Source organism: Scyliorhinus canicula, chromosome 1 (genome assembly GCF_902713615.1).
Source record: "Scyliorhinus canicula chromosome 1, sScyCan1.1, whole genome shotgun sequence".
NCBI classification, from domain to species: domain Eukaryota; kingdom Metazoa; phylum Chordata; class Chondrichthyes; order Carcharhiniformes; family Scyliorhinidae; genus Scyliorhinus; species Scyliorhinus canicula.
Genome location: NC_052146.1, coordinates 170,962,558 through 170,988,240, shown reverse-complemented (window position 1 = coordinate 170,988,240; position 25,683 = coordinate 170,962,558). Strand labels below are relative to the sequence as shown.

At 44.1% G+C, this 25,683-nt stretch overlaps 1 protein-coding gene across 6 annotated transcripts in view; it reads right to left on the bottom strand.

Annotated features, from left to right (window-relative positions):
- Window positions 1-25,683, bottom strand: part of snx14 (sorting nexin 14) — a 202,198-nt gene that overhangs the window by 125,181 nt on the left and 51,334 nt on the right. For all 6 annotated transcript variants that reach the window (XM_038802712.1, XM_038802722.1, XM_038802742.1 and 3 more), the window contains exons 7-9: window positions 12,613-12,697; window positions 3,114-3,270; window positions 1,923-1,998 (exon numbers count right to left, since the gene is read on the bottom strand). In XM_038802712.1, coding sequence (XP_038658640.1) covers window positions 1,923-1,998; window positions 3,114-3,270; window positions 12,613-12,697 — 318 coding nt within the window. The remainder of the gene's footprint in view (window positions 1-1,922; window positions 1,999-3,113; window positions 3,271-12,612; window positions 12,698-25,683) is intronic.

Below are 25,683 nucleotides of genomic sequence, written 5' to 3'. Positions count from 1 at the left end.
GGTTGTTCCATCCGGTTTCTTTCCATTTCATTTGATGGAATCGGCTGGTTTGCTCGGTCATTTCAGAGGGTAGTTAAGACTCGGCCACATTGCTGTGGATCTGGAGTCAGACGTAGATGAGGATTGTGTTTATTTTACGACAACTAGCAATGGTTTCATGGTCAGCATTAGTCTTTTTTAATTCCAGATACTTATTGGATTCCCTGGGTCTCTGGATCACCAGTCCAGTGACAGTACCACTACGCCACCACCTCTACTTGTTTTGAAGTTGAATGAAATTGTGGTGAGGTAGACGGGGATGTAATTAAAGTAAAATAATTTAAAGGATGTAATTAGCATTTATAAGGCACTCAATGCTACAACTGAAGATGGTGTCACCATATGAAAAGAAAGGAGCCGAGGATGGAACATTGGACACTTGACCATGTTCAAACAGAACATGCCATTGAAGAAGGTTTGGTGGCAGTATGAGGATAGGCAGGAGTGGAACTATGCAACTGTGCATAAAGTGCGATCACATATTTTGGGGGCTTTTATCATGTGGGCTTGGGGAGCACAGCTAAATAAAAATCAAATGTTCCGATTAATTTGCCTGGATCTCAAAGTTCCTGATATTTCGAATTTAAGAATAACTCACTATTGGGAAAAAAGTGACAAATGAACTTCAATATAGAAAAGTGAGAGGCAGTACCAGTGAACAAGTAGCAAAGGTTAATACGGTCATAATAAAAGCAAACACAGGGGCTTATTTCTGGAAGGATAGATCTGATAAGCAAAGTTACGCTAAATTTGAACAGAAATTTAGTTAGATCAGGCTTCAGGTTGTGAACAGACCTGGTGTTTATATTATAAAATACACAGAGGAACTGGAGAAGGTTTACTCCAATGTAACCAGAATATCAGGAAAGACTGAACAGCTCTTTCCTCGAGGAAGGGGTTACCTGGTAGAGGTATTTAAGATAATGAAAGGGTTTGGTAGATTATATGTAGAAAAGATGTTTCCATAGTCAAGATGATCAGAACTAGGGGCCATAATTATAAACCACTAATAAATAGAGAACTCTAGAGAAATGGCATTATCTGAGGATTAGCAAGAACATGTCATTTACCACCACAATGACTAACTGAGGCAATGAGCATAGATACATTTAAGAGGAAGCTAGATAATCACATGAAGGAGAAAGGAATTAAAGGACATGTTGGTGGGGTTAGATGAAGGTGACAAAGGATTGTATGGAGCATGAAAGTAGTCATAGACCTTTTGAGCCGAATGGCCTATTTCTGAGATATAAATGCTTTGTAAATTTGGAACACAAATCCAACATTCAATTCAAAATTCAAATAGAAAGTAAATAAATAGCATGGCAAAGAGAACCACCCCACTTCTGACATGTTTTTGGGGCACAATGTATATGTGGAATTTGACTTTCTCACTGTGACTGAGTGGGTTTCTTCTACTTCCCCTTCTCGCAGAGGATGGTGAATTTGTGGAACTCAGTGCAGTGCAGTGGAGTCTGAGTCATTAAATGGATTTGAGACCAGGAAGAGATCAGCCATGATCTGATTGAATGGTGGAGCAGGCTCAAGAGGCTGAATTGCCTACTTCTGCTCCTAATTCCTATGTTCTTATGTTCCTCCCATAGTCCAAAGATGTGCCGGTTAGTTAGATTGGCCACGTTAAATTGCCCCTTCGTGTCCAGGTTGGGTGGGGTTGCTGGAATAGGGCAGGGTCGGTGCTGACGCAATGGGTCAAATGGCCTCCTTCTGTGCTGTAGGTTTCTATGTTTCCGTGCTGGATGTCATGAGCACAGGCTGTAACTTTATTTATATTCATTTTGAAATAAGCTTTGCATTTAAAAAAAAAAAGATTTTTATTCTTTCAATCAAACAATTAACCGACTTAGCCTGACAAAGGTATTTACCGGATCAGCCAAGAAGTCCAGAGAGGGAAGAAACACTGACCCAGCCAATATTTCTTGAATCAACAGGGCTAGAGATCTAGACATCAAACAGAGAAGGAAACAGTCACTTGCTGCACATGTTGTACCAGAATGGTGTAAATAGCAGCAGAGACTTAAAAACACATGCGTATCTATATAAAAAAGTTTATAGTTTCTTCCCTCATTAACTGGAACCCTTTTAAATGGTGAATTGATCCAATATATTTCGGTAGATAGATTTAAATTCATTAATGACACAACATCACATGATTGTTTCAAATTTTGATTAAGTTAATAAATTATTGCATTCTCACGACAGCGATCCCACAAATGCAATTATGGGGTGCATAACAATGAATAATGCAAAATCCCAACTTGTTTTGCAATATATTTCGAACGACTTCAGTAATTTTCTTACAACAATTTACATGTGTGTAGCAGCTCTAATGTAGAAAAATATACTGTGCATAATTAGAAAATGAACACCAAGTCAAAGGGAGTAAGTGGGGTAGGTGATCAAAAGCTTGGTGAAAGAAGTGGACCTCCATGAGAAATTGAACAGCGTGCAGAAGCAAGTGTTTTAGGGAAGAAATTCCAGAGCCTTAAAATTGCAATTCTGCAGCTGAAGGACACTGCCATATAGTGGGTCGAAGGGGGGTGCACAGGAAGTCAGAATCAGAGGAAGAATGTATTTGGGGTTGTGGGACTGGGAGAGGATAAAGGAGGGACAAGGTCATGAATAGATTTGATCACAAGGATGAGAAATTTACATCTGAGATATTGGGAGACTAGCAGCCAATCAAGTCTTTAGAAATCCTGGGAAAGTATGTTCAAAGCTCCGGCAAAACCAGGTCTTAACTCTCCTTTTACCACATTTTTTAACCATTCAATTGCGACATCCTACTGTTAATAGCAAGACATTTTTAAAAAATTACACTATAGAGCAGTAATCAAAATTTTAGCATAACAATTTAAATATCTGGTCAGAATTTCAAACAAATCTCCAGAATATTGAAATATTACAGAAAAAAGGGTTGTTGTTATGTTGAAAGGAGACAGTATCAAACAGTCAATTCTGTTTGAAGTATTTTTTAGTTTAAAAAACAACTTGCCACTAAGCATATGCTTCACATTCCACAGTATGTTACGGAAAATAAGGTATCAGCACATTACCTGCATTCTGTGGCTTTTGGCGGTAGAATGTATGGGAACATCAACTCAGTTAATTTTCTGAGGTACAGGAGTTCATCCCTGCGACTTCTCAGAGCCAGGTGCAGATCCGGCCCATACTCTTCCAGTGCAGCTTGTTGTAAATATTCACTATGTTTCACTGAAATGGGACGAAACATACAATATTAGCACGGTAGCATAGTGGTTAGCACAATTGCTTCACAGCCCCAGAGTCCCAGGTTCCATTCCCGGCTTGGGTCACTGTCAGTGCGGAGTCTGCATGTTCTCCCCGTGTGTACGTGGGTTTACTCCGGGTGCTCTGGTTTCCTCCCACAGTCCAAAGATGTGCAGGTTAGGTGGATTGGCCATGCTAAATTGCCCTTAGTGTCCAGGATTGCCCTTAGTATTGGGTGGGGTTACTGGGTTATGGGGATTAGGGTGGAGGTGTTGACCTTGGGTAGGGTGCTCTTTCCAAGAACCGGTGCAGACTCGATGGGCCGAATGGCCTCCTTCTGCACTGTAAATTCTATGAAATCTATTATTTATTCAAGTGCACTTGCAAGTAATCCATGACTCCACGCAAACTACAGCTGATAGAACACAATGGGGAACAATCCCCAAGATAGAGATGAAAATAAAATTATAAACACAAAATATCAGTATTAGAACGAATATCTAATTCTTGGATAGTCTTATTCTAATTCTTAGATAGGGGCAGCACAGTAGCACAGTGGTTGGCACAGCTGCTTCACAGCTCCAAGGTCCTAGGTTTGATTCCCGGCTTGGGTCACTGTCTGTGTGGCGCCTGCACGTCTCCCCATGTATGCGTGGGTTTCCTCCGGGTGCTCCGGTTTCCTCCCACAGTCCAAAGATGTGCAGGTTAGGTGGATTGACCACGATAAATTGCCCTTAGTATCCAAAAAAAATGTTTAGGTGGGGTTCCTGGGATAGGGTGGAGGTGTGGGTTTAAGTAGGGTGCTGTTTCCAAGTGCCGGTGCAGACTTGATTGGCTGAATGGCCTCCTTCTGCACTGTAAATTCTATGATATTTAAAATCTCTGAATAGTATAAACGGTGAGTATTTACTTCTATATTTGCAATACTGAATGGGCAAGTTGACAGTCCAATCTTCAAACTCTTGATATACGACACATACTATGGTCAAACTTTTAAAAAAGTTCCAGACTATAATAAGTTGCAAGATCGAATCTGATAAAACTAGCGCCATCAAATGATCTGCACTACTATTTGAATTTCAAATAAACATTACTTTCATGGTAGTGAACGTACATTCCGCTTTTCAACAACATTATCAATAACAACAAATTTTGTACAATTATTTTTATTATCCACATTAGATTATTAAATGCAAAGCTAGTCTAAGTTATCTAAGATATTGCAGTGCACGTTAAGCACCCAAACTGCAGAGTGAGGAAAGTTAGTTTGATTATGATGCTCTACTGGAGGAACAAGTCTGGAGGCCATGCATCTCAAAACTGCAAGTGCGAGTTTCAGAAACTCTTGACACATAAATGAGGCGGTTGAAATTCTGGACAGTTTTATCCAAAATAGTCATACTCCAAGAGGAAAAATAGGTTTAGGAAAGGGAATGGATCAGGGATTCGTAGATTATCATAGAATTTACAGTGCAGAAGGAGGCCATTCAGCCCATCGAGTCTGCACCAGCTCTTGGAAAGAGCACCCTACCAAAGTTCAACACCTCCACCCTATCCCCATAACCCAGTAACCCCACCCAACACCAAGGGCAATTTTTGGTCACGAAGGGCAATTTATCATGGCCAATCCACCTAACCTGCACATCTTTGGACTGTGGGAGGAAACCAGAGCACCCAGAGGAAACCCACGCACGTGGTAGTAACAGGAGACTATAATTAAGGGGATAGTTAGCATCCTGTACAGCCAAGAATGAGAAACCCAAGGAGTGCAATGCCCAATCGGTGCCAGGGTCAGAGATATCTGGCTATTGCTGAACAGGGACTGAAAAGGAAGGAAATAAATCCAATTGTCACGGCCCATTCTGGAGCATAGGTAGAAATGGAGAGGAGATCCTACTGAAAAAATAATTACATTGTGGATAATGTGTTATTAGCTGAACACATGAGCAGACAGATGAGGTGTGGGGAAACTGACACCAGTCCCAGGACAGGAAGGAGCTGAACCGATGGGATGGGCTTCACCTAACCAGCAATAAATCTTGGCTCAAGTGAAACGGTAAATAGGGTCGTGGCAAATGCTTTAGAACAGTAGATTCCTCACCCAATCCTACAGGAAACACAAGCAGCCTAAATATAGGAAAGAATAAAGCCTTTAAAAAAAATAAACTGTTCTAATCCAATATGTAGCTACCTCAACAAGGGAAGGTTCGTCATTGGATCTATTCATGGGAATGAGATAAGAGAAATAAAAGTAGGGAACATCTTAAGCAATAAAGACCATATAATATTATATACTTTAAAATGATAATAGAGGAGAACACAAGCATCACTAGAACTAGGTTAATAGAGTGGAGAAAAGCGGATTTTGAGGAGCTGGGAATGGAACTTGGGGAAAGTAAAATGGGCAACAGCATTGGCAAACAACATAGAACATTTAAAATGGTGTTCAGAGCCTAGGAAAAATATATTCCGCACAAAGTAGTAAATCCTGGTGAAATTCTATGAATAAATAAAGACAAATTAACAATTGAGGATTAGGAAAGATATGTGCATTTAAGTGCATAATCAGAAAAGCAGTGCATGATAAGAGGTGGAGAAATTAGGGAAATAGTTTGAAAAAAAACTAATAGGAAGGCAAAGAGGAATTATCAACTATTAAATTATCAAGGATGGCGCTGTGGCAGTGGTTAGCACTGCTGAGGACTCGGATTCGATCCCGGCGCCGTGTCACTGTCCATGCAGAGTTTGCACATTCTCCCCGTGTACGTGTGGGTCTCACCCCCACAACCCAAAGATGTGCAGGGTAGGTTAATTGGCCACACACTATTGCCCCTTAATTGAAAAAAAAAGAATCGGAAATTTTTTATTTTTTTTTTAAAGTTAAATTATCAAGGAACATATAACAAAATGGTTAATTATTTTACTGCCAAATCAATTTAAAAAAAGAACGACTGGGATGGGATCAGGATCATTAAGGACAGACAGGATAATACACAGGTGACAAGAGAGATGACAGAAATACCAAATAATTATTTTGCTTTGGTATTTACCAGGGAGACAGAACATGGAGGCATGACCTTGAACAATGAGATGAGCAAAGATAATAGTGCTTTTGAAACATCAAAGGGGATGGACTGAATAAACTAATCAAACTCAAAAAGCATCCAGCATTTTAAAATTATCTGGGTCAGAGACATTACTATATCTATTTAATAATTCATTAGAAAAATAAACAGTGCCATAGGACTGGCAATTAGCTGATGTAACTCCTGTTGCTAAGGGGTCAGAATATGCCCAGGGAATCACACACCAGTCAGCCATGTCATCAGTGGTAGGAAATATAATGGAACCCCTACTAAAAGAGAGAAAAGAACATAATCTGAAAAAGAACAATATAACAATGGTTTTCAAACAGTGAAAATCTTGCTTGACCAACCTTACTGAATTTTTTGAAATAACCGAGAGAAACAATGGAATTTCAGTTGCTTTTTTCCCTAGGTTCTCAAAAGGCCTTTGATAAGGTCCACCATACTAGACGAATAAGGCCAGAAAATGTGGAATCAAGGGACAAGTTGCTGGCTGGCGTCAAGATAGAAAGTAGACTTGAGAGCAAATGGCAGCTATTCAGAGTGACAGAAGGTGGGAAGTTCCACAACGATCAGTGCTGAGACCACTGCTGTTCACAATTTACATGAACAATTTGAACTTTGGAATCAAAGTCACAATTTCTAAATTTGCAGATGACGTGAATGATCGATACAGAGAACTGCAACAAATTAAATGGGACATTAATATCCTTGCAATATTGGCAAATAATTAACAAAGAACAAAGAAAAGTACAGCACAGGAACAGGCCCTTCGGACCTCCAAGCCTGTGTCGACCATGCTGCCCGTCGAAACTAAAATCTTCTACACTTCCGGGGTCCATATCCCTCTATTCCCATCCTATTCATGCATTTGTCAAGGTGCCCCTTAAATGTCACTATCGTCCCTGCTTCCACCACCTCCTCCGGCAGCGAGTTCCAGGCACCCACTACCCTCTGTGCAAAAACCTTTCCTCGCATGTCTATAAATCTTGCCCCTCGCACCTTAAACCTATGCCCCCTAGTAATTCACCCCTCAACCCTGGGAAAAAGCCTCTTACTATCCACTCTGTCTATGCCCCTCATAATTTTGTAGACCTCTATCAGGTCGCCCCTCAACCTCCGTCATTCCAGTGAGAACAAACTGAGTTTATTCAACCTCTCCTCATAGCTAATGCCCTCCATACCAGGCAACATCCTGGTAAATCCCTTCTGCACCCTCTCTAAAGCCTCCACATCCTCTGGTAGTGTGGCGACCAGAATTGAACACTATACTCCATGTGTGGCCGAACTAAGGTTCTATACAGCTGCAACATGACTTGCCAATTTTTATACTCAATGCCCCGGCCAATGAAGGCAAGCATGCCGTATGCCTTCTTGACTACCTTCTCCACCTGTGTTGCCCCTTTCAGTGACCTGTGGACCCGTACACCTAGATCTCTCTGTCAATACTCTTGAGGGTTCTACCATTCACTGTATATTGCCTACTTGCATTAGACCTTCCAAAATGCATTACCTCACATTTGTCTTCATTAAACTCCATCTGCCATCTCTCTTCCCAAGTCTCCAAACCATCTAACTCCTGCTGTATCCTCTGACAGTCCTCATTACTATCCGCAATTCCACCAAACTTTGTGTCGTCTGCAAACTTACTAATCAGGCCAGTTACATTTTCCTCCAAATCATTTATATATACTACGAACAGCAAAGATCCCAGCACTGATCCCTGCAGAACACCACTAGTCGCAGCCCTTCAATCAGAAAAGCACCTTTCCATTGCTACTCTTTGCCTTCTAGGACCTAGCCAGTTCTGTATCCATCTTGCCAGCTCACGCCGATCCTGTGTGACTTCACCTTTTGTACCAGTCTGTCATGAGGGACCTTGTCAAAGGCCTTACTGAAGTCCATATAGACAACATATAGACTGCCCTACCTGCACCAATCATCTTTGCGACCTCCTCGAAAAACTATCAAGTTAGTGAGACGCGACCGCCCCTTCACAAAACCGTGCTGCCTCTCGCTAATACGTCCATTTGCTTCGAAATGGGAGTAGATCCTGTATCGAAGAATTCTCTCCAGTAATTTCCCCACCACTAACATAAGGCTCACCAGCCTGTAGTTCCCTGGATTATCCTTGCTACCCTTCTTAAACAAAGGAGCAACATTGGCTATTCTACAGTCCTCCGGGACAGCAACTGAAGACGGTGAGGATCCAAAGATTTCGGTCAAGACCTCAGCAATTTCCTCTCTTGCCGCCTTCAGTATTCTGGGGTAGATCCCATCAGGCCCTGGGGGCATATACACCTTAACTATTTTTTCAAGGCGCCCAACACCTCATCTTTTTGGATCTCAATGTGACCCAGGCTATCTAAACACCCTTCTCCAGACTCAACATCCACCAATTCCTTCTCTTTGGTGAATACTGATGCAAAGTATACATTTAGTACCTCGCCCATTTCCTCTGGCTCCACACATAGATTCCCTCGCTTGTCCTTCAGTGGGCTACCCTTTCCCTGGCTACCCTCTTACTTTTTATGTACATGCAAAAAGCCTTGGGATTTTCCTTAACCTTATTTGCCAACAACTTTTCGTGACCCCTTTTCGCCCTCCTGACTCCTTGCTTAAGTTCCTTCCTATTTTCCTTATATTCCACACAGGTTTCATCAGTTCCCAGCCTTCGAGCCCTGACAAATGCCTCCTTTTTCGTTTTGACGAGGCCTATACTATCTCTCGTTATCCAAGGTTCCCGAAATTTGCCGTATTTATCCCTCTTCCGCACAGGAACATGCCGGTCCTGAATTCCTTTCAACTGACATTTGAAAGCCTCCCACATGTCAGATGGTGATTTACCCTCAAACATCCGCCCCCAATCTAGGTTCTTCAGTTCCTGTCTAATACTGTTATCATAGAATTTACAGTGCAGAAGGAGGCCTTTCGGCCCATCGAGTCTGCACTGGCTCTTGGAAGGAAAACTCTACCCAAACACACACCCCCCCCACCCTGTCCCCATAACCCAATAACCCCTTATAATTAGCCTTCCCCCAACTTAGCACATTCACCCTAGGACCACTCTTATCCTTGTCCACCAGCACTTTAAAACTTATTGAATTGTGGTCACTGTTCCCAAAATGCTCCCCTACTGAAACTTCTACCACCTGGCCGGGCTCATTCCCCAATACCAGGTCCAGTATAGTCCCTTTCCTAGTTGGACTATCTACTATTGTATTAAGAAGCCCTCCTGGATGCTCCTTACAAACTGCCCCATCCAAGCCCCTAGCACTAAGTCAGTTCCAGTCAAGTTTGGGGAAGTTAAAAGTCTCCCATCACAACAACCCTGTTGCTTTTACTCATTTTCAAAATCTGTCTACCCATCTGCTCCTATATCTTCTGCTGGCTGTTGGAAGGCCTGTTGGAACCCCCAACATTGTGACTGCACCCTTCTTATTCCGGATCTCTAGCCATAGCCTCGCTGCCCTCTGAGGTGTCCTCCTGCCCTCTAAAGGTGTCCTCCCGCATTACAGCTGTGATATTCTCCCCAACCAGTAGAACAACTCCTCCGCCCCTTTTACATCCCCCTCTATCCCGCCTGAAACATCTAAATCCTGGAACATTTAGCTGCCAACCTTGTCCTTCCCTCAACCAGGTCTCTGTAATGGCAACAACATCATAGTTTCAAGTACTATCAAAAGCGATTAGAGAACATTAGAACTGCACGGGGTACCGCATGTCTGCAGGAAGTGCTGCGGTGCTGGTGGTTGTGCAAGATGTATCCTTGTTGTATCAACTATTTAAAATGAAGAGACCTGGATGTGCTAGTGCATGAGTTGCAAAACATTGGTTTACAGGTGCAACAGGTGATTAAGAAGGCAAATGGAATTTTTGTCCTTCATTGCTAGAGGGATGGAGTTTAAGACTAGGGAGGTTATGTTGCAATTGTATAAGGTGTTGTGAGGCCACACCTGGAGTATTGTGTTCAGTTTTGGTCTCCCTACTTGAGAAAGGACATACTGGCACTGGAGGGTGTGCAGAGGAGATTCACTAGGTTAATCCCAGATCTGAAGGGGTTGGATTACGAGGAGAGGTTGAGTAGACTGGGACTGTATTCGTTGGAATTTAGAAGGATGAGAGGGAATCTTACAAAAGCATATAAAATTATGAAGGGAATAGATAGGATAGATGCGGGCAGGTTGTTTCCACTGGCGGGTGAAAGCAGAACTAGGGGGCATAGCCTCAAAATAAGGGGAAGTAGATTTAGGACTGAGTTTAGGAGGAACTTCTTCACCCAAAAGGGTTGTGAATCTATGGAATTCCTTGCCCAGTGAAGCAGTTGAGGCTCCTTCGTTAAATGTTTTTAAGGTAAAGATAGATAGTTTTTTGAAGAATAAAGGGATTAAGGGTTATGGTGTTCGGGCCGGAAAGTGGAGCTGAGTCCACAAACGATCAGCCATGATCTCATTGAATGGTGGAGCAGGCTCGAGGGGCTAGGTGGCCTACTCCTGCTCCGAGTTCTTATGTTCTGATGTTTGCAGTTTCATTCGTTAATTTATGTTGGTTCCGACTTGCGTAAAAGTAAAAGCTACAAAAAGTGAAATCTTGGTAAGTTGGCAAGTTCATCATTTAGGGGTCATTCAGTAAATATGGTTATTTTGGTTTCTAGTTCCTCAAACGGGATTGTAACATTAATTCAGTATTAACCTGGTTTAGCACAAGGGGCTTGTAATGCGGAACAAGGCCAGCAGTGCGGGTTCAATTCCCGTTCCAGCCTCCCTGAACAGACACCAGAATGTGGCGACTAGGGGCTTTTCACAGTAACTTCATTGAAGCCTACTTGTGACAATAAGCAATTATTATTATTACCTGGTGTCCTCAGTTAGATATGTCACAGGGCAACTGGGTAAAGAAATGGAAGCATGAGAACAGTTAATAAAGAAGTTCTGAAGTTGGGGATGAGGCACTTTGCCAGAGCTGCGAAACGTGAGCTCTTTTATGATATGGAAAGCACAGGACCCCATTCTTCAACACTATGTAACAAAGCTATAAGGTATATGTAACAAAGATAATGTACTCATAGGCTCATCATGTGACAGGTGTGGATCAACAGGATTATCTCTATAATTCAATTGCAAGATTACAACCATTCACTCAACCCAGGAATTAGATCAGTCTGCAAAGCATTGCAGATACACTGTGAAAGGGTCCTTTCCAGTTGATTCACTTGTTTCCCCTTTCTTTATTTTTGCCATTATTCTTTTTGATCCATGGATGCTTAATGGACATGTATATTTAAGTCAAGCAGCAGAGAGAATGCGGAATTCAAGAAGTTGCAACATAGTATATGTGCTGCTAGTGTTCGAACAGGAGTACTCAAGATCTTTCGGCACCCAAGAGATGGAGTGGGACTCGGATCGATTGGTTGGCCAATGAATTGGCCAAAAGGTTGTATTTTCCCCAGTATCAGGTGGTGATCCTGCCTGAATGAAATGATTTTCAGAGACCCAAGGAGTTTGACTCCTGGAAGCACAGGGATAAGGACTTGCTCTCTCCAGAAAGACTGAGTTGATGCATTTCTGAACCTGCAGAAACCAGAATGAATCTGCAGTGAAAACCTTGAACTGAAAGCCTGGATAGAAGCAAAGGTCTAGAAACAGCCATCTGAAACAAAGACTCTTATCTTTTGACTTTCATACTTATTATTTTGCACCCCTCTCCCCCCTCTGTGCTCGTCTTTCATGTGTGTATATTTTAGAAATATATATATGAATATAAGAGTGGGGGCAAGTTAAAGTAGGGGATTAAGAATTAATTGATAGTTAACTAGCTGTATTTTCTGCATTTCATTCCAGTTCTTGTGATAGATTAATTGTAGTTGTGTTTAAACTTACAAACCTGGTGACTGTAATTATTGGGCAGCCACGGTATTTTTCTAAGAATTATTGGATAATTCAATTGTGTTGCAACTTCGGGTTAAGTGGGGCTGGAATTGACCGTGCCCTAGCCTAGGGTGTTGTAACAACTGGTGACAATACCAATTTCTCAAACTTGAAGAACAAAAATAGTTAACAGCAATGGAGTACAGTACAAGAGGAGCAGAAATTGGTTAACCAACAACCCCAATAAGTAACAACTAACAACTATTTTATTGATGTAGTCTCGATTCATATAGTACATGGTTTTACAAGGAATTACAAACCCTGTACTTTTCTTGACGAGAATAAGTTTTCAGACCTAGATGTACTTTCAATACCTTTTTGCCTTGCTTTTGATATGACTTCAATATGCTTCATTGCCGCTTTTAACAATTTCTGGTTTACAAGGACTGGAAAATCAATCTAATGAAAATAGAAATAAAATTGAAAAAGGATTAAATAGCTTATTAAATTAGGTTCACAAAACTGCAATACTTTTATACAACTTATTAAATTCATATTGTAATCAGGACTTTACACCAATAATCAGTTCCGCTTTTCACAGCTGTTTGGGAGACTGCGCGAGTTTCATCCGGTTGCTCCGGTTTCCTCCCACAAGTCCCGAAAGACACGCCTGTTAGGTGAATTAGACATTCTGAATTCTCCTTCAGTGTACCCGAACAGGCACCATATTGTGGCGACTAGGGAATTTTCACAGTAACTTCATTGCAGTGTTAATGTAAGCCAATTGTGGTGCTAATAAAGATTATTATTATTCCAGGCTTGTAAAAGAAAGGATTTACTTGTGTCATGTTTTAACCAAGTATTCGTGGTTCAAGATTGTGGCATCATCGTGTGCACTCATACTGTGCAACCAAGCTGATGCATTGATTGCACCGCAACAGAGGAAGGGAATCTTCAAGAGTTGGTAAGTGCCAAAAAGGCTAAATGATCACAATGTGAAGTTGAAATGCAGCAAATATGTCTTCATGAAATTTAAAGTAGTGTACCATGGACTACACAGCTGTTTGGGATTTGGGATTTAATAATCAATGAAAAAGGGCTTCCTCTGGTTCAATACTACTTGCAATATCTGCCTGAGCTTGCAATGGCATTGGTCCCACCATGCGTTGTTGACAAAAAACGTGAAATTGGAATGGTCTCAAGCACAGCATACAAGAGGAGCTTGACTAGTGATGCACTACTTGCTTATTTTGACCCAAGCCGCAACCTGAAACGAGCACGTGATGCTTCAAGCTATGGAGCTGGAGCAACGATTGGTCATGTCAAGAAGGATGGTCAAGAGAAGCTCACAGCATATGCATCACATACACTTACCAAGAGTGAATATAGCCATGTGCAGATCGAAAGGAAAGTGCTTGAAATCATCTTTAGAATCAAAAAGTTAACTAGTTTTTTGGGGATATAAACCTCACGCAGGGTACCAATGTCCACAATACTGACAGTGGTGTCAAGGATATAATGGAGGACATGATTTCTCCCACAGTACGACAACACCATTGAATATCGCAGGCTCGAAAGAGAATACTATAGCTGATACATTGCTGTGTTTGCTTCATGAGGCGGCATGGTAGCACAGTGGTTAGCACTGTTACTTCACAGCACCAGGGTCCCGGGTTAGATTCCCAGCTTGGGTCACTGCCTGTGCAGTGTCTGCACGTTCTCCCAGTGTCTGCGTGGGTTTCCTCCAGGTGCTCCGGTTTCCTCCCACAAGACCCGAAAGACATGCTTGTTAGGTGAATTGGACATTCTGAATTCTCCCTCTGTTACCCGAACAGGCGCCGGAGTGTGCCGATTAGGGGATTTTCACAATGGCTTCATTGCAGTGTTAAAGTAAGCCTACTTGTGACAATAATAAAGATTATTATTATGAGGACTCAAAGTAGGGTGCAATCTTCACAATAGGAATAGTGGAGGAGTGGATGAGGGGCAGCACGGTAGCACAGTGGTTAGCACAAATGCTTCACAGTTCCAGGGTCCTAGGTTCAATTCCTGGCTAGGGTCACTGTCTTTGCGGAGTCTGCACGCTCTCCCAGTGTCTGCGTTGGTTTCCTCCAGGTGCTCCGGTTTCCTCCCACAGTCCAAAGATGTGCAGGTTCGGTGGTCTGGCCATGCTAAATTGCCCTTAAGTGTCCAAAATTGCCCTTAGCGTTGGGTGGGGTTACTGGGTTATGGGGTTAGGGTTGAGGCGTGGGCTTGGATATGGTGCTCTTTCCAAGAGCCGGTGTAGACTCGTTGGGCTGAATGACTTCCTGCACTGTAGATTCTATGATTCTATGACTGTCCAATCGCTGCATCTGAAATTGCAGCTGGAACTCCCAAGGATTCAATGTTGAAAAGAGGCAATGAATAGACATTGAATGGATGGACAGAATGTGACCAGTGCGCAGACAATAATTTTAATTTTTGCTTAAAATTGTTTGTACACAGGTCAAATTCTCGGAACAGAAACTGTCACAAAAATCAATGTAATCAGTTGTCACATGAGCAGGGCTAGATTATGTGGGGTCACGGATTGATGGGATCTAGTTCTGAGAGAGAGATAGAATTCTGGCAGAACTCATACTAAACGCACAAGAATATAGCCAGTATAAAATCCACAGCAAGAGAATTTGCTTATTAACCTGTTCTAGATAGTGATCGAGAATTATTGATCAGTAAATGTACTACCTACCAAAATTGTGGAAGCAAGCTACTTAAAACTCCTTTCCAGCCACGCTGTTGAACCATTTCAAAGAGCTTGTGTAGTGAGAAGAAAAATTACAATTTCTTGGCACTTATCGAAAGTCACGAAGTGGACTGAAGTAAATCTCATGGCTCAAAATACCAATAGTGAATGGATAACAGACAAGCCACAATGTATTTTTGCTTATTATGGATTACCAGAAGCAGCCGTCTCCGATAACGACCCTCAATTTAATTCTGCTCCATTCCAAGCATTCATGAAGCAAAATGGTATCAAACATACTATCACTCCTCTTTATCAACCAACATCAAATGGAGTAACATGTTCAAAACTCAGTGTTAAGCAGTAATTGGTTAATTTTCTGCTGAAGTACAGAATGGCCCCACACGCCACTACAGGATATACAGAATTTTTAATGAAGAGAAGATTAAAGATGGATTGGTCCTACGAAACCTGTTCAGTGAAAACAGTTCAGTGAAAAACATCAGTATGACACAACAGAGAACACAGTGTCAGTCTGTGTTCGTGCTTTGGGCCCCCCTCACAAGTCACAAGCAGAACGTGGGAAATGTAGTTTGTATAAGTAAAAGGTATTTGGTTGAAATTGAAGGAATATTGAGAAATGATTTCAGTCAAGAACACAGCAGGTAACAGTGGTTAAAACTGATGCCTCACAGCTTCTGGGGCCCAGGCTCTATTCCAGCCTTGGGTCAGTGCCTGTATGGAGTTTGCACATTTTCTGCGTGGGTTTCCTCCGGGTGCTCCGGTTTCCTCCCACAGTCCAAAGATGTGCACATTGGTGCATTGGCCATGATCAATTGCCCCTTAGTGTCCAAAAAGATGTGTAGGTTGGGTTAAAGAGATAGGGCGGTGGAGTGAGCTTGGGTGAAGTACTCTTTCAGAGGGTCGGTGCAGACTCGATGGGCCGGATGGCCTCTGCTGTAGGGATTGTAATTTTTAAAAATAAATTTAGAGTACCGAATTATTTATTTTCCAATTAATGGGCAGTTTAGCATGGCCAATCCACCTACCCTGCACATCTTTGGGTTGTGGGGGTGAAAACCACGCAGACACGGGGAGAACGTGCAAACTCCACACAGCCAGTGACCCGGGGCCAGGATTGAACCCGAGTCCTCGTCTCCATGTGGCAGCAGTGCTAACCACTGCACCACCATAGAACATAGAACACTACAGCGCAGTATGGGCCCTTCGGCCCTCGATGTTGCGCCGACCTGTGAAACCATCTGAAGCCTATCTGACCTACACTATTCCATTTTCATCCATATGTCTATCCAGTGACCACTTAAATGCCCTTAAAGTGGGCGAGTCTACTACTGTTGCAGGCAGGGCGTTCCACACCCCTACTACTCTCTGAGTAAAGAAACTGCCTCTGACATCTGTCCTATATCTACCACCCCTCAATTTAAAGCTATGTCCCCTTGTGTTGGTCATCACCATCCGATGAAAAAGACTCTCACTGTCCACCCTATCTAACCCTCTGACTATCTTATATGTCTCTATTAAGTCACCTCTCAGCCTTCTCCTCTCTAATGAAAACAACCTCAAGTCCCTGAGCCTTTCCTTGTAGGACCTTCCCTCCATACCAGGCAACATCCTAGTAAATCTCCTCTGAACCCTTTCCAAAGCTTCCACATCCTTCCTATAATGTGGTGACCAGAACTGCACGCAGTACTCCAGGTGCGGCCGCACCAGAGTTATGGACAGCTGCAGCATGACCTCGTGGCTCCGAAACTCAATCCCCCTGCTGATAAAGGCTAGCACACCATATGTCTTCTTAACAGCCCTATTAACCTGGGTGGCAACTTTCAGGGATGTATGTACCTGGATGCCGAGATCTCTCTGTTCATCTACACTACCAAGAATCTTGCCATTAGCCCAGTACTCTGCATTCCTGTTACTCCTTCCAAAGTGAACCACCTCACACTTTTCCGCATTAAACTCCATCTGCCACCTCTCAGCCCAACTCTGCAGCTTATCTATGTCCCTCTAACCTATAACATCCTTCAGCACTATCCACAACTCCACCGACCTTAGTGTCATCTGCAAATTTACTAACCCATCCTTCTACACACTCTTCCAGGTCATTTATAAAAATGACAAACAGCAGTGGCCCCAAAACAGATCCTTGCGGTACACCACTAGTAACTGAACTCCAGGATGAACATTTGCCATCAACCACCACCCTCTGTCTTCTTTCAGCTAGCCAATTACTGATCCAAACCGCTAAATCACCTTCAATCCCATACTTCCTTATTTTCTGCAATAGCCTACCGTGGGGAACCTTATCAAACACCTTACTGGAATCCAAATACACCACATCAACCGCTTTACCCTGATCCACCTGTTTGGTCACCTTCTCAAAAAACTCAATAAGGTTTGTGAGGCATGACCTACCCTTCACAAAATCGTGTTGACTATCGCTAATCAACTTGTTCTTTTCAAGATGATTATAAACCCTATCTCTTATAACCTTTTCCAACATTTTACCCACAACCGAAGTAAGGCTCACAGGTCTATAATTACCAGGGATGTCTCTACTCCCCTTCTTGAACAAGGGGACAACATTTGCTATCCTCCAGTCTTCGGCACTATTCCTATCGACAAAGACGACATAAAGATCAAGGACAAAGGCTCTGCAATCTCCTCCCTGCCTTCCCAGAGAATCCTAGGATAAATCCCATCTGGCCCAGGGGACTTATCTATTTTGACATTTTTCAAAATTGCTAACACCTCCTCCCTTTGAACCTCAATTCCATTTAGCCTGGTCGACTGAACCGGAGTGTTCTCCTCGACAACATTGTCTTTCTCCAGTGTAAACACTGACGAAAAATATCCATTTAACGCTTCCCCTATCTCCTCTGATTCCACACACAACTTTCCACTACTATCCTTGATTGGCCCTAATCTTACTCTAGTCATTCTTTTGTTCCTGATATACCTATAGAAAGCCTTAGGGTTTTCCTTGATCCTATCCACCAACGACTTTTCGTGTCCTCACCTCGCTCTTCTTAACTCTCTCTTTAGGTCCTTCCTGGCTAACTTGTAACTCTCAAGTGCCCTAACTGAGCCTTCATGTCTCATCCTAACATAAGCCTTCTTCTTCCTCTTGACAAGTGCTTCAACTTCCTTAGTAAACCACGGTTCCCTTGCTCGACAACTTCCTCCCTGCCTGACAGGTACATACTTATCAAGGACACGCAGTAGCTGTTCCTTGAAAAAGCTCCACATTTCGATTGTACCCATCCCCTGCAGTTTCCTTCCCCATCCTATACATCCTAAATCTTGCCGAATAGCATCATAATTGCCTTTCCCCCAGCTACAATTCTTGCCTTGTGGTATATACCTATCCCTGCCCATTGCTAAAGTAAACATAACCGAATTGTGATCACTATCACCAAAGTGCTCACCTACATCTAAATCTAACACCTGGCCGGGTTCATTACCCAGTACCAAATCCAATGTGGCCTCGCCCCTTGTTGGCCTTTCTACATACTGTGTCAGAAAACCCTCCTGCACACACTGTACAAAAACTGACCCATCTATAGTACTCGAACTATAGTATTTCCAGTCAATATTTGGAAAGTTAAAGTCCCCCATAACAACTACCCTGTTACTCTCGCTCCTGTCGAGAATCATCTTTGCAATCCTTTCCTCTACATCTCTGGAACTATTCGGAGGTCTGTAGACAACTCCCAACAGGGTGACCTCTCCTCTCCTGTTCCTAACCTCGGCCCATACTACCTCAGTAGACGAGTCCTCAAACGTCCTTTCTACCGCCGTAATACTTTCCTTGATTAACAATGCCACACCCCCCCCCCTCTTTTACCATCTTCTCTGTTCTTACAGAAACATCTAAATCCTGGAACCTGCAACAACCATTCCTGTCCCTGCTCTACCCATGTCTCCGAAATCGCCACAACATCGAGATCCCAGGTACCAACCCATGCTGCAAGCTCACCCACCTTATTCCGGATGCTCCTGGCGTTGAAGTAGACACACTTCAAACCAGCGTCTTGCTTGCCGGTGCCCTCTTTCGAATTTTTAACCCTATCCCTGACCTCACTACTCTCAACATCCTGTACACTGGGACTACAATTTAGGTTCCCATCCCCCTGCTGAATTAGTTTAAACCCCCCCGAAGAGCACTAGCAAATCTCCCCCCCAGGATATCGGTACCCCTCTGGTTCAGGTGAAGACCATCCTGTTTGTAGAGGTCCCACCTACCCCAGAATGAGCCCCAATTATCCAGGAAACCAAAACCCTCCCTCCTGCACCATCCCTGTAGCCACGTGTTCAACTCCTCTCTCTCCTTATTTCTCACTTCGCTAGCACGTGGCACGGGTGACAACCCAGAGATAACAACTCTGTTTGTTCTAGCTCTCAGCTTCCACCCTAGCTCCCTGAATTTCTGTCTCAAATCCCCATCTCTCTTCCTACCTATGTCGTTCGTACCTATGTGGACCACGACTTGGGGCTGCTCCCCCTCTCCCTTAAGGATCCCAAAAACACGATCAGAGACATAACGAACCCTGGCACCTGGGAGGCAACACACCAACCACGAGTCTCTTTCGTTCCCACAGAACCTCCTGTCTGTTCCTCTAACTATGGAGTCCCCAATGACAAGTGCTCTGTTCCTCTTCTCCCTTCCCTTCTGAGCAACAGGGACAGACTCTGTGCCAGAGACCTGTGCCCTATTGCTTACCCCTGGTAAGTCGTCCCCCGCAACAGTATCCAAAACGGTATACTTGTTATAGAGGGGAACGACCACAGGGGATCCCTGCACTGCCTGCCGGTTCCCTCTCCCTCCCCTGATGGTAACCCATCTACCTTCTTTTACCCGAGGTGTGACTACCTCCCTATAAATCCTCTCAATAACCTCCTCCGCCTCCCGAATGATCCGAAGTTCATCCAGCTCCAGGTCCCTAACGCGGCTCTCGAGGAGCTGGAGTTGGGTGCACTTCCCACAGATGTAGTCAGCAGGGACACTAGAGGTGACCCTTTCCTCCCACATTCTGCAGGAGGAACATTCAACTGCCCGAGCCTCCATTCCCACTGAACTAACTTCCCAACTACTGAAAAATAAAAATAAAAAACTTGTTTGTTTAGCAATCCAACGGACAGAACTTTTTTTTTTTGTTTAGAGGAGGAGGATGGGTGGGAGACACTACGTAAGTAGTGTTTCGGGTAAAGCTGTCACTCGAGAACAGCCCCTTCACAAACCACCTTCAACCTACGCTGACCGCACTGCACGTATGCAAATCTCCCCGGAACAGCCAATCAGAAGCTCTGCTCTGCTGCCCTCTGCTGGATGCTTGCCTTCCGTCGAACTCCTCTGGTCACTTGTGCAGGCGCACCTTCAACTTACGCTGACCGCACTGCACATATGCAAATCTCCCCGGAACAGCCAATCAGAAGCTCTCCTCTGCTGCCCATGGTTGCACAGTTTTGAGTTGCTAGATCTGTTTGAAATCTATCCCATTTAGCACAGTGGTAGATCCACACAACATGATGGAGAAGATCCTCAATGTGCAGAAGGGACTTTGCTCAAGGACTGCGCGGTGGTCACTCCGATTGATATTGTCATGGACTGATGCATTTCTGGCAGGCATGCTGGTAAGGTCAAGTATGTTTTTTCATCTTGTTGGTTCCCTCACCACCTGCTGCAGACCCACTTTAGCAGCTACGTCTCTTAGGACTCGGCTAGTTCAGTCCATAGTGGTGCTACCAAGCCTCCCTTGGCGATGGCTATTGAGGTGCCAGCGAGAGTAGATTCCGTGCCATTCTCACCCTCAGTTCTTCCTCCAAGTGAGACAATAAAACAAGTACAGTCCAAGTGTACTGCAGATACATGGGTGTCAAAGTACAGTGAAGTGAAAAGAAGTCTGTAGGTACGGTAAAAGAATTTCTACAGATATAGGAATTCTGAAGATGCAGAGTAAAGATTAATGTAGAGCCAGAGGTTTGTAGGTACGACAAAGTATATTAATGCAGAGACAGGTGTTTACAAAGGTAAAGAGGATATTAATGTAGAGCCAAGCATTAGCAAAGATAGAGAGAGAGAGTATTAACGTAGAAGCAGGTACCTGCAGGTAGAGTGAAAGCACATTAGTGCAGATAAAAGCATCTACATGCAAAGTGAGAAAATTATTATGCACAAGAGTCTGCAAGTACACGAGAGAATGAATACAAGAAGAGTTTAGATCAAGTGTTTAACATGGTGAGCTGCCCAAGGTACTTCACAGGAATGTAACAAAATAACACTTCTGACACCAAGCTGTAGAAGGAGATATAGGGTAGATTACCAAAAGCTTGGTTATGAGGTAATAGAGTACCTTAAATGGAGGAAGAGAGGTAGAGATGTTTTTGCAGCGAATTCCAGAGTTTAGGGCTTGGCAGATTAAAGTATGGTCACCAAACAGACAGCAATTAAAATTAGGAATGCTCAAGAGACCAGAATTAAAGGAGTAAAATACATCTTAGCCAGCTACTGGCTTAAAGGAGATTATAGAGATTTAGAATTTAGAATTTAGAACAGTACAGCACAGAACAGGCCCTTCGGCCCTCGATGTTGTGCCGAGCAATGATCACCCCACTCAACCTCACGTATCCACCCTATACCCGTAACCCAACAACTCCCCCTGAACCTTACTTTTTAGGATACTACGGGCAATTTAGCATGGCCAATCCACCTAACCTGCACATCTTTGGACTGTGGGAGGAAACCGGAGCACCCGGAGGAAACCCACGCACACACGGGGAGGACGTGCAGACTCCACACAGACAGTGACCCAGCCGGGAATCGAACCTGGGACCCTGGAGCTGTGAAGCATTGATGCTAACCACTATGCTACCGTGCTGCCCCAATATGGATATGGAGGGAAGAAGCCATGGAGGGATTTTAAACAAGGATGAGAATTTTAAAATCTAGTCTTTGCTTAGCTGTGAACTAATGTAAATCAGCAAGTGCAGGATGTATGAGACCTGACTCATGTTAGGACATGGGCAACAGTTTTGGATGATCTCAAGTTTACGGAGGGCAGAAAATGGGAGAGTGGCCAAGGAAGCAATAAATAATCGAGTCCAGAAGTAGCAAATTCAGGGGAGCTGAGGCAAGGGAAGAGATGGATAATGTTACAGACGTAGAAAAATAAGTCTTATTGATGGTGTGGGTGTGCGGTCAATAGTTCATTATAGGACGAGGTTGCCAATTCAGCCACACACAGTCGCTAGGAAAAAGGGCTGGTGACAAGGGAACAAGAGTTTGTGACCGGGTCCGAAGACAAATGACTTCAATCTTCCCGATAGATTTAGAAAGGGTTCTACAGATAATGAAAATGAAAATCGCTTATTGTCACAAGTAGACTTCAAATGAAGTTACTGTGAAAAGCCCCTAGTCACCACATTCTGGCGCCTGTTCGGGGAGGCTGATACAGGAATTGAACCGTGCTGCTGGCCTGCCTTGGTCTGCTTTAAAAGCCAGCGATTTAGCCCTGTGCTAAACCAGCCCCTACTAAAGATATTCTTTCAAGCTCTGTGCAGCTGGCTGAGTGCATTTATGGGACAAGAGGAAGAAGTTATTGTTCCAATGAGATCGCTTAGAACCAGAAAAATGTAAATGTCGCCAGCTGTACGAAGGTCATGCCATTTGAGAGTACTGTTTAGTCATCAGCGCTTTACTGAGATAAAACCATCTTCAATGCTGTACCTCTGCCATAGCTGCCACTAATTCACAGTATGGGCATGATTAACATAATAAAATGTAGTTTTAGAAGTTGCCCATTTAGTCCTAAAGATTGGCCATTTAGTATCCTACAGCATAACCGCTGATAGCCTGGAAGGATCTCAAAGACTCAACCTCAATGTATCCACAAAGATTTGCCAACAGTTTTCAGACCAAAGTTATTATTTCCTCAAATTATTTTTCATAGAATCCCTAGTGCAGAAGACCATTTGGCTCACTCGGTCTGCACCGATCCTCTGAAAGAGCACCCCAACCTGAGCCCACTCCTCCGCCCTATCCCCATAATGCCACATAAACCGCACATTTTTGGACACGAAGGGGAAATTGATCACAGTCAGTCCACCTAACCTGCACATCTTTGGACTGTGGGAGGAAACCCATGCGGCCACGGGGAGAATGTGCAAACTCCAGACCGAAAGTCACCGAAGGCCGGAATTGCACCCATTCCCTGATGCCGAGTAGGCCAAGGAAGTTATGGCCCAATATTAAGGATTTAGAAGAGTTAAGATATGCACAGAGGTAGCAATGAAATCACCCACCAGCCGTGTTCAGCTAAGATACATTTTAGAACTATGGAGTCACTGTAGTGTGTCACTAGCCCACTCCACAGAACCACCAGCTGTCTCCAAGCACTACCTGCCTACTGTGCCCCTGTTCCCATCCATCCTGCCTCCGGACAGGTTGCCACAACCTGTGGGTCACACCTAGGACCCACATCTCACTGCAGCTAGGCTCCCAGCAGATGCACACTTGATCTGAGTATACCTATTGTTTGTCATTTATATAAATGACTATGATGGGGGTAAGATCAGCAAGTTTGCAGATGGCACAAAGATTGGCTTGCTGGTTAACAGTGAGGTTGACTGTCTTGAGTTACAGGAAGCTGTAGACAGGATGGTTAGATGGGCAGAAAAGTGGCTGATGGAATTTAACCCTGAAAGGTGCGAGGTGATACACATTGGTTGGGGCAATTTGACAAGGAAGTACTGAATGAATGGCCTGACACTGGGAAGTTCCGATGAACAAAGAGACCTTGGGGTATTTGTCCATAGATCTCTGAAGGCAGAAGGGCAGGTTAATAGGGTGGTGAAAAAGACATATGGGGCACCTGCCTTTATCTATCGAGACATAGATTACAATAGCAGGGAGGTCATGATGGGAGTTGTATAGAACTTTGGTGAGGCGCCAGCTGGAGTACTGTGTGCAATTCTGGTCCCCACATTATAGGAAGGATGCGATTGCGCTGGAGGGGGTGCAGAAGAGATTCACCAGAATATTGCCTGGGATGAAACATTTAAGTTATGAAGAGAGGTTGGATAGGCTTGGGTTGTTTTCGCTGGATCAGAGAAGATCAAGGGTTGACCTGATTGAGCTGTACAAGATTATGACGGCATGGACAAGGTGGACAGGGAGCATCTGCTCCCCTTACTTGAAAGGTCAGTTTCGAGGGGACAAGTTCAAGGTAAGGGTTAGGAGGTTTAGGGGGAATTTGAGCAAAAGCCTTTTTACCCAGAGGGTGGTGACAGTCTGGAATGCACTGCCTGGGAGGGTGGTAGAGACGGATTGGCTCACATCCTTTCAAAAAGTACCTGGATGAGCACTTGACTCATTACAACATTCAAGGCTATGGGCCAAGTGCTGGCAAATGGGATTAGGTAGGTAAGTAAAGTCAGGTGTTTTTCATGCAACGGTACAGACTCGATGGCTGATGGGCCTCTTCTGTGCTGTATTATGGAGTGATTCTGTACCAGGACATTGAGGCAGACCTGGCCAAGCAGACGGAATTTAACAAAGCCAAGTCGGTCCTTTCTCAGAACAATGTGCTGCCCGCAATGCTGTAACCCGCCAAGCTCTGGGTGACTTTCCAAGGCAGGGAATAATATTTCACCGCACCGGCGGAAAGAATTTGTGCACCATCACACTGGTGGGTGAGCTAGCTCAAGGAAATGCAAGCAGAGCCAAGGGACAGAGAGGGTGGGGCGCTAGGCTGGCTACAACAGATCAACATGGCAGCAAGGAACACAAAGGCACTGCAAACAGACATCTTGGAGAGCCCCCTAATAAAGGGAAATCCCGTAGTGCAGGGGCACATCCACAAGGTAAGTATGGTTGATCCCACAGGAGGTTGGTGTGGGGGGGGGGGGGGGGGGGGGGGGGGCAGAATCCCCCATCAGAATAGCCACCTGGAACGTCAGAGGACTTAACGGCCCAGTGAAAAGATCCAGAGTCCCCAACCATTGCCCATCTCAAAAATATGAAAGCCGACATAGTCTTCCTCCAAGAGACTCACCTGAGGGAGAACGAACCACTGCAGCTACGAAAGAGCTGGGTGGGACAGACGTACCATTCGTGCTATTGGAGAAGGGCTGTGGATTGGCTAAACTGCTCAATGGGAGGACATCATTTGCAGCGACAAGGGCTGTTACGGACCAAGGGAAATGGTGTGTCATGTTTAGTGGGGTGTCCTGGAGGGGGCACACTGGTCGTTGTAAAAGTGCACGCTCCTTGGAACAACGCAAAATCCCCGACATAGACATACCTACTCATCATGGGGAAGAGGCTTGAACTGCTTACAGGATCCACACACAGGCCAATCAAACCCCAAATCGTGGAAAATGTTAAGCATGGCAAAGGAACTGGGCGCGTTCATGGGGGCAGTGTACCCATGGATGTTAATCCATGGGAGGAGTTCCCCTTCTTCTCCCAGGTACACAAGGTCTACATCAGGATCGACTTCATGGTGGGGAAAGCAGTTCTTCCAGGGATAATGGGACCAGAATACTCTGCAATCGTAGTCTCCGACCATGCTCCACATGATGCGAATTTAGAGGCAGGCCGTGCGCAACACTGGGGCCTGTACCCGTCCAAACCCCACCCATGAAGCAGTTCCTTGACAGACTGGACATGCCAGTCTTAGGGGAAAATAGACGGGGAAGCACC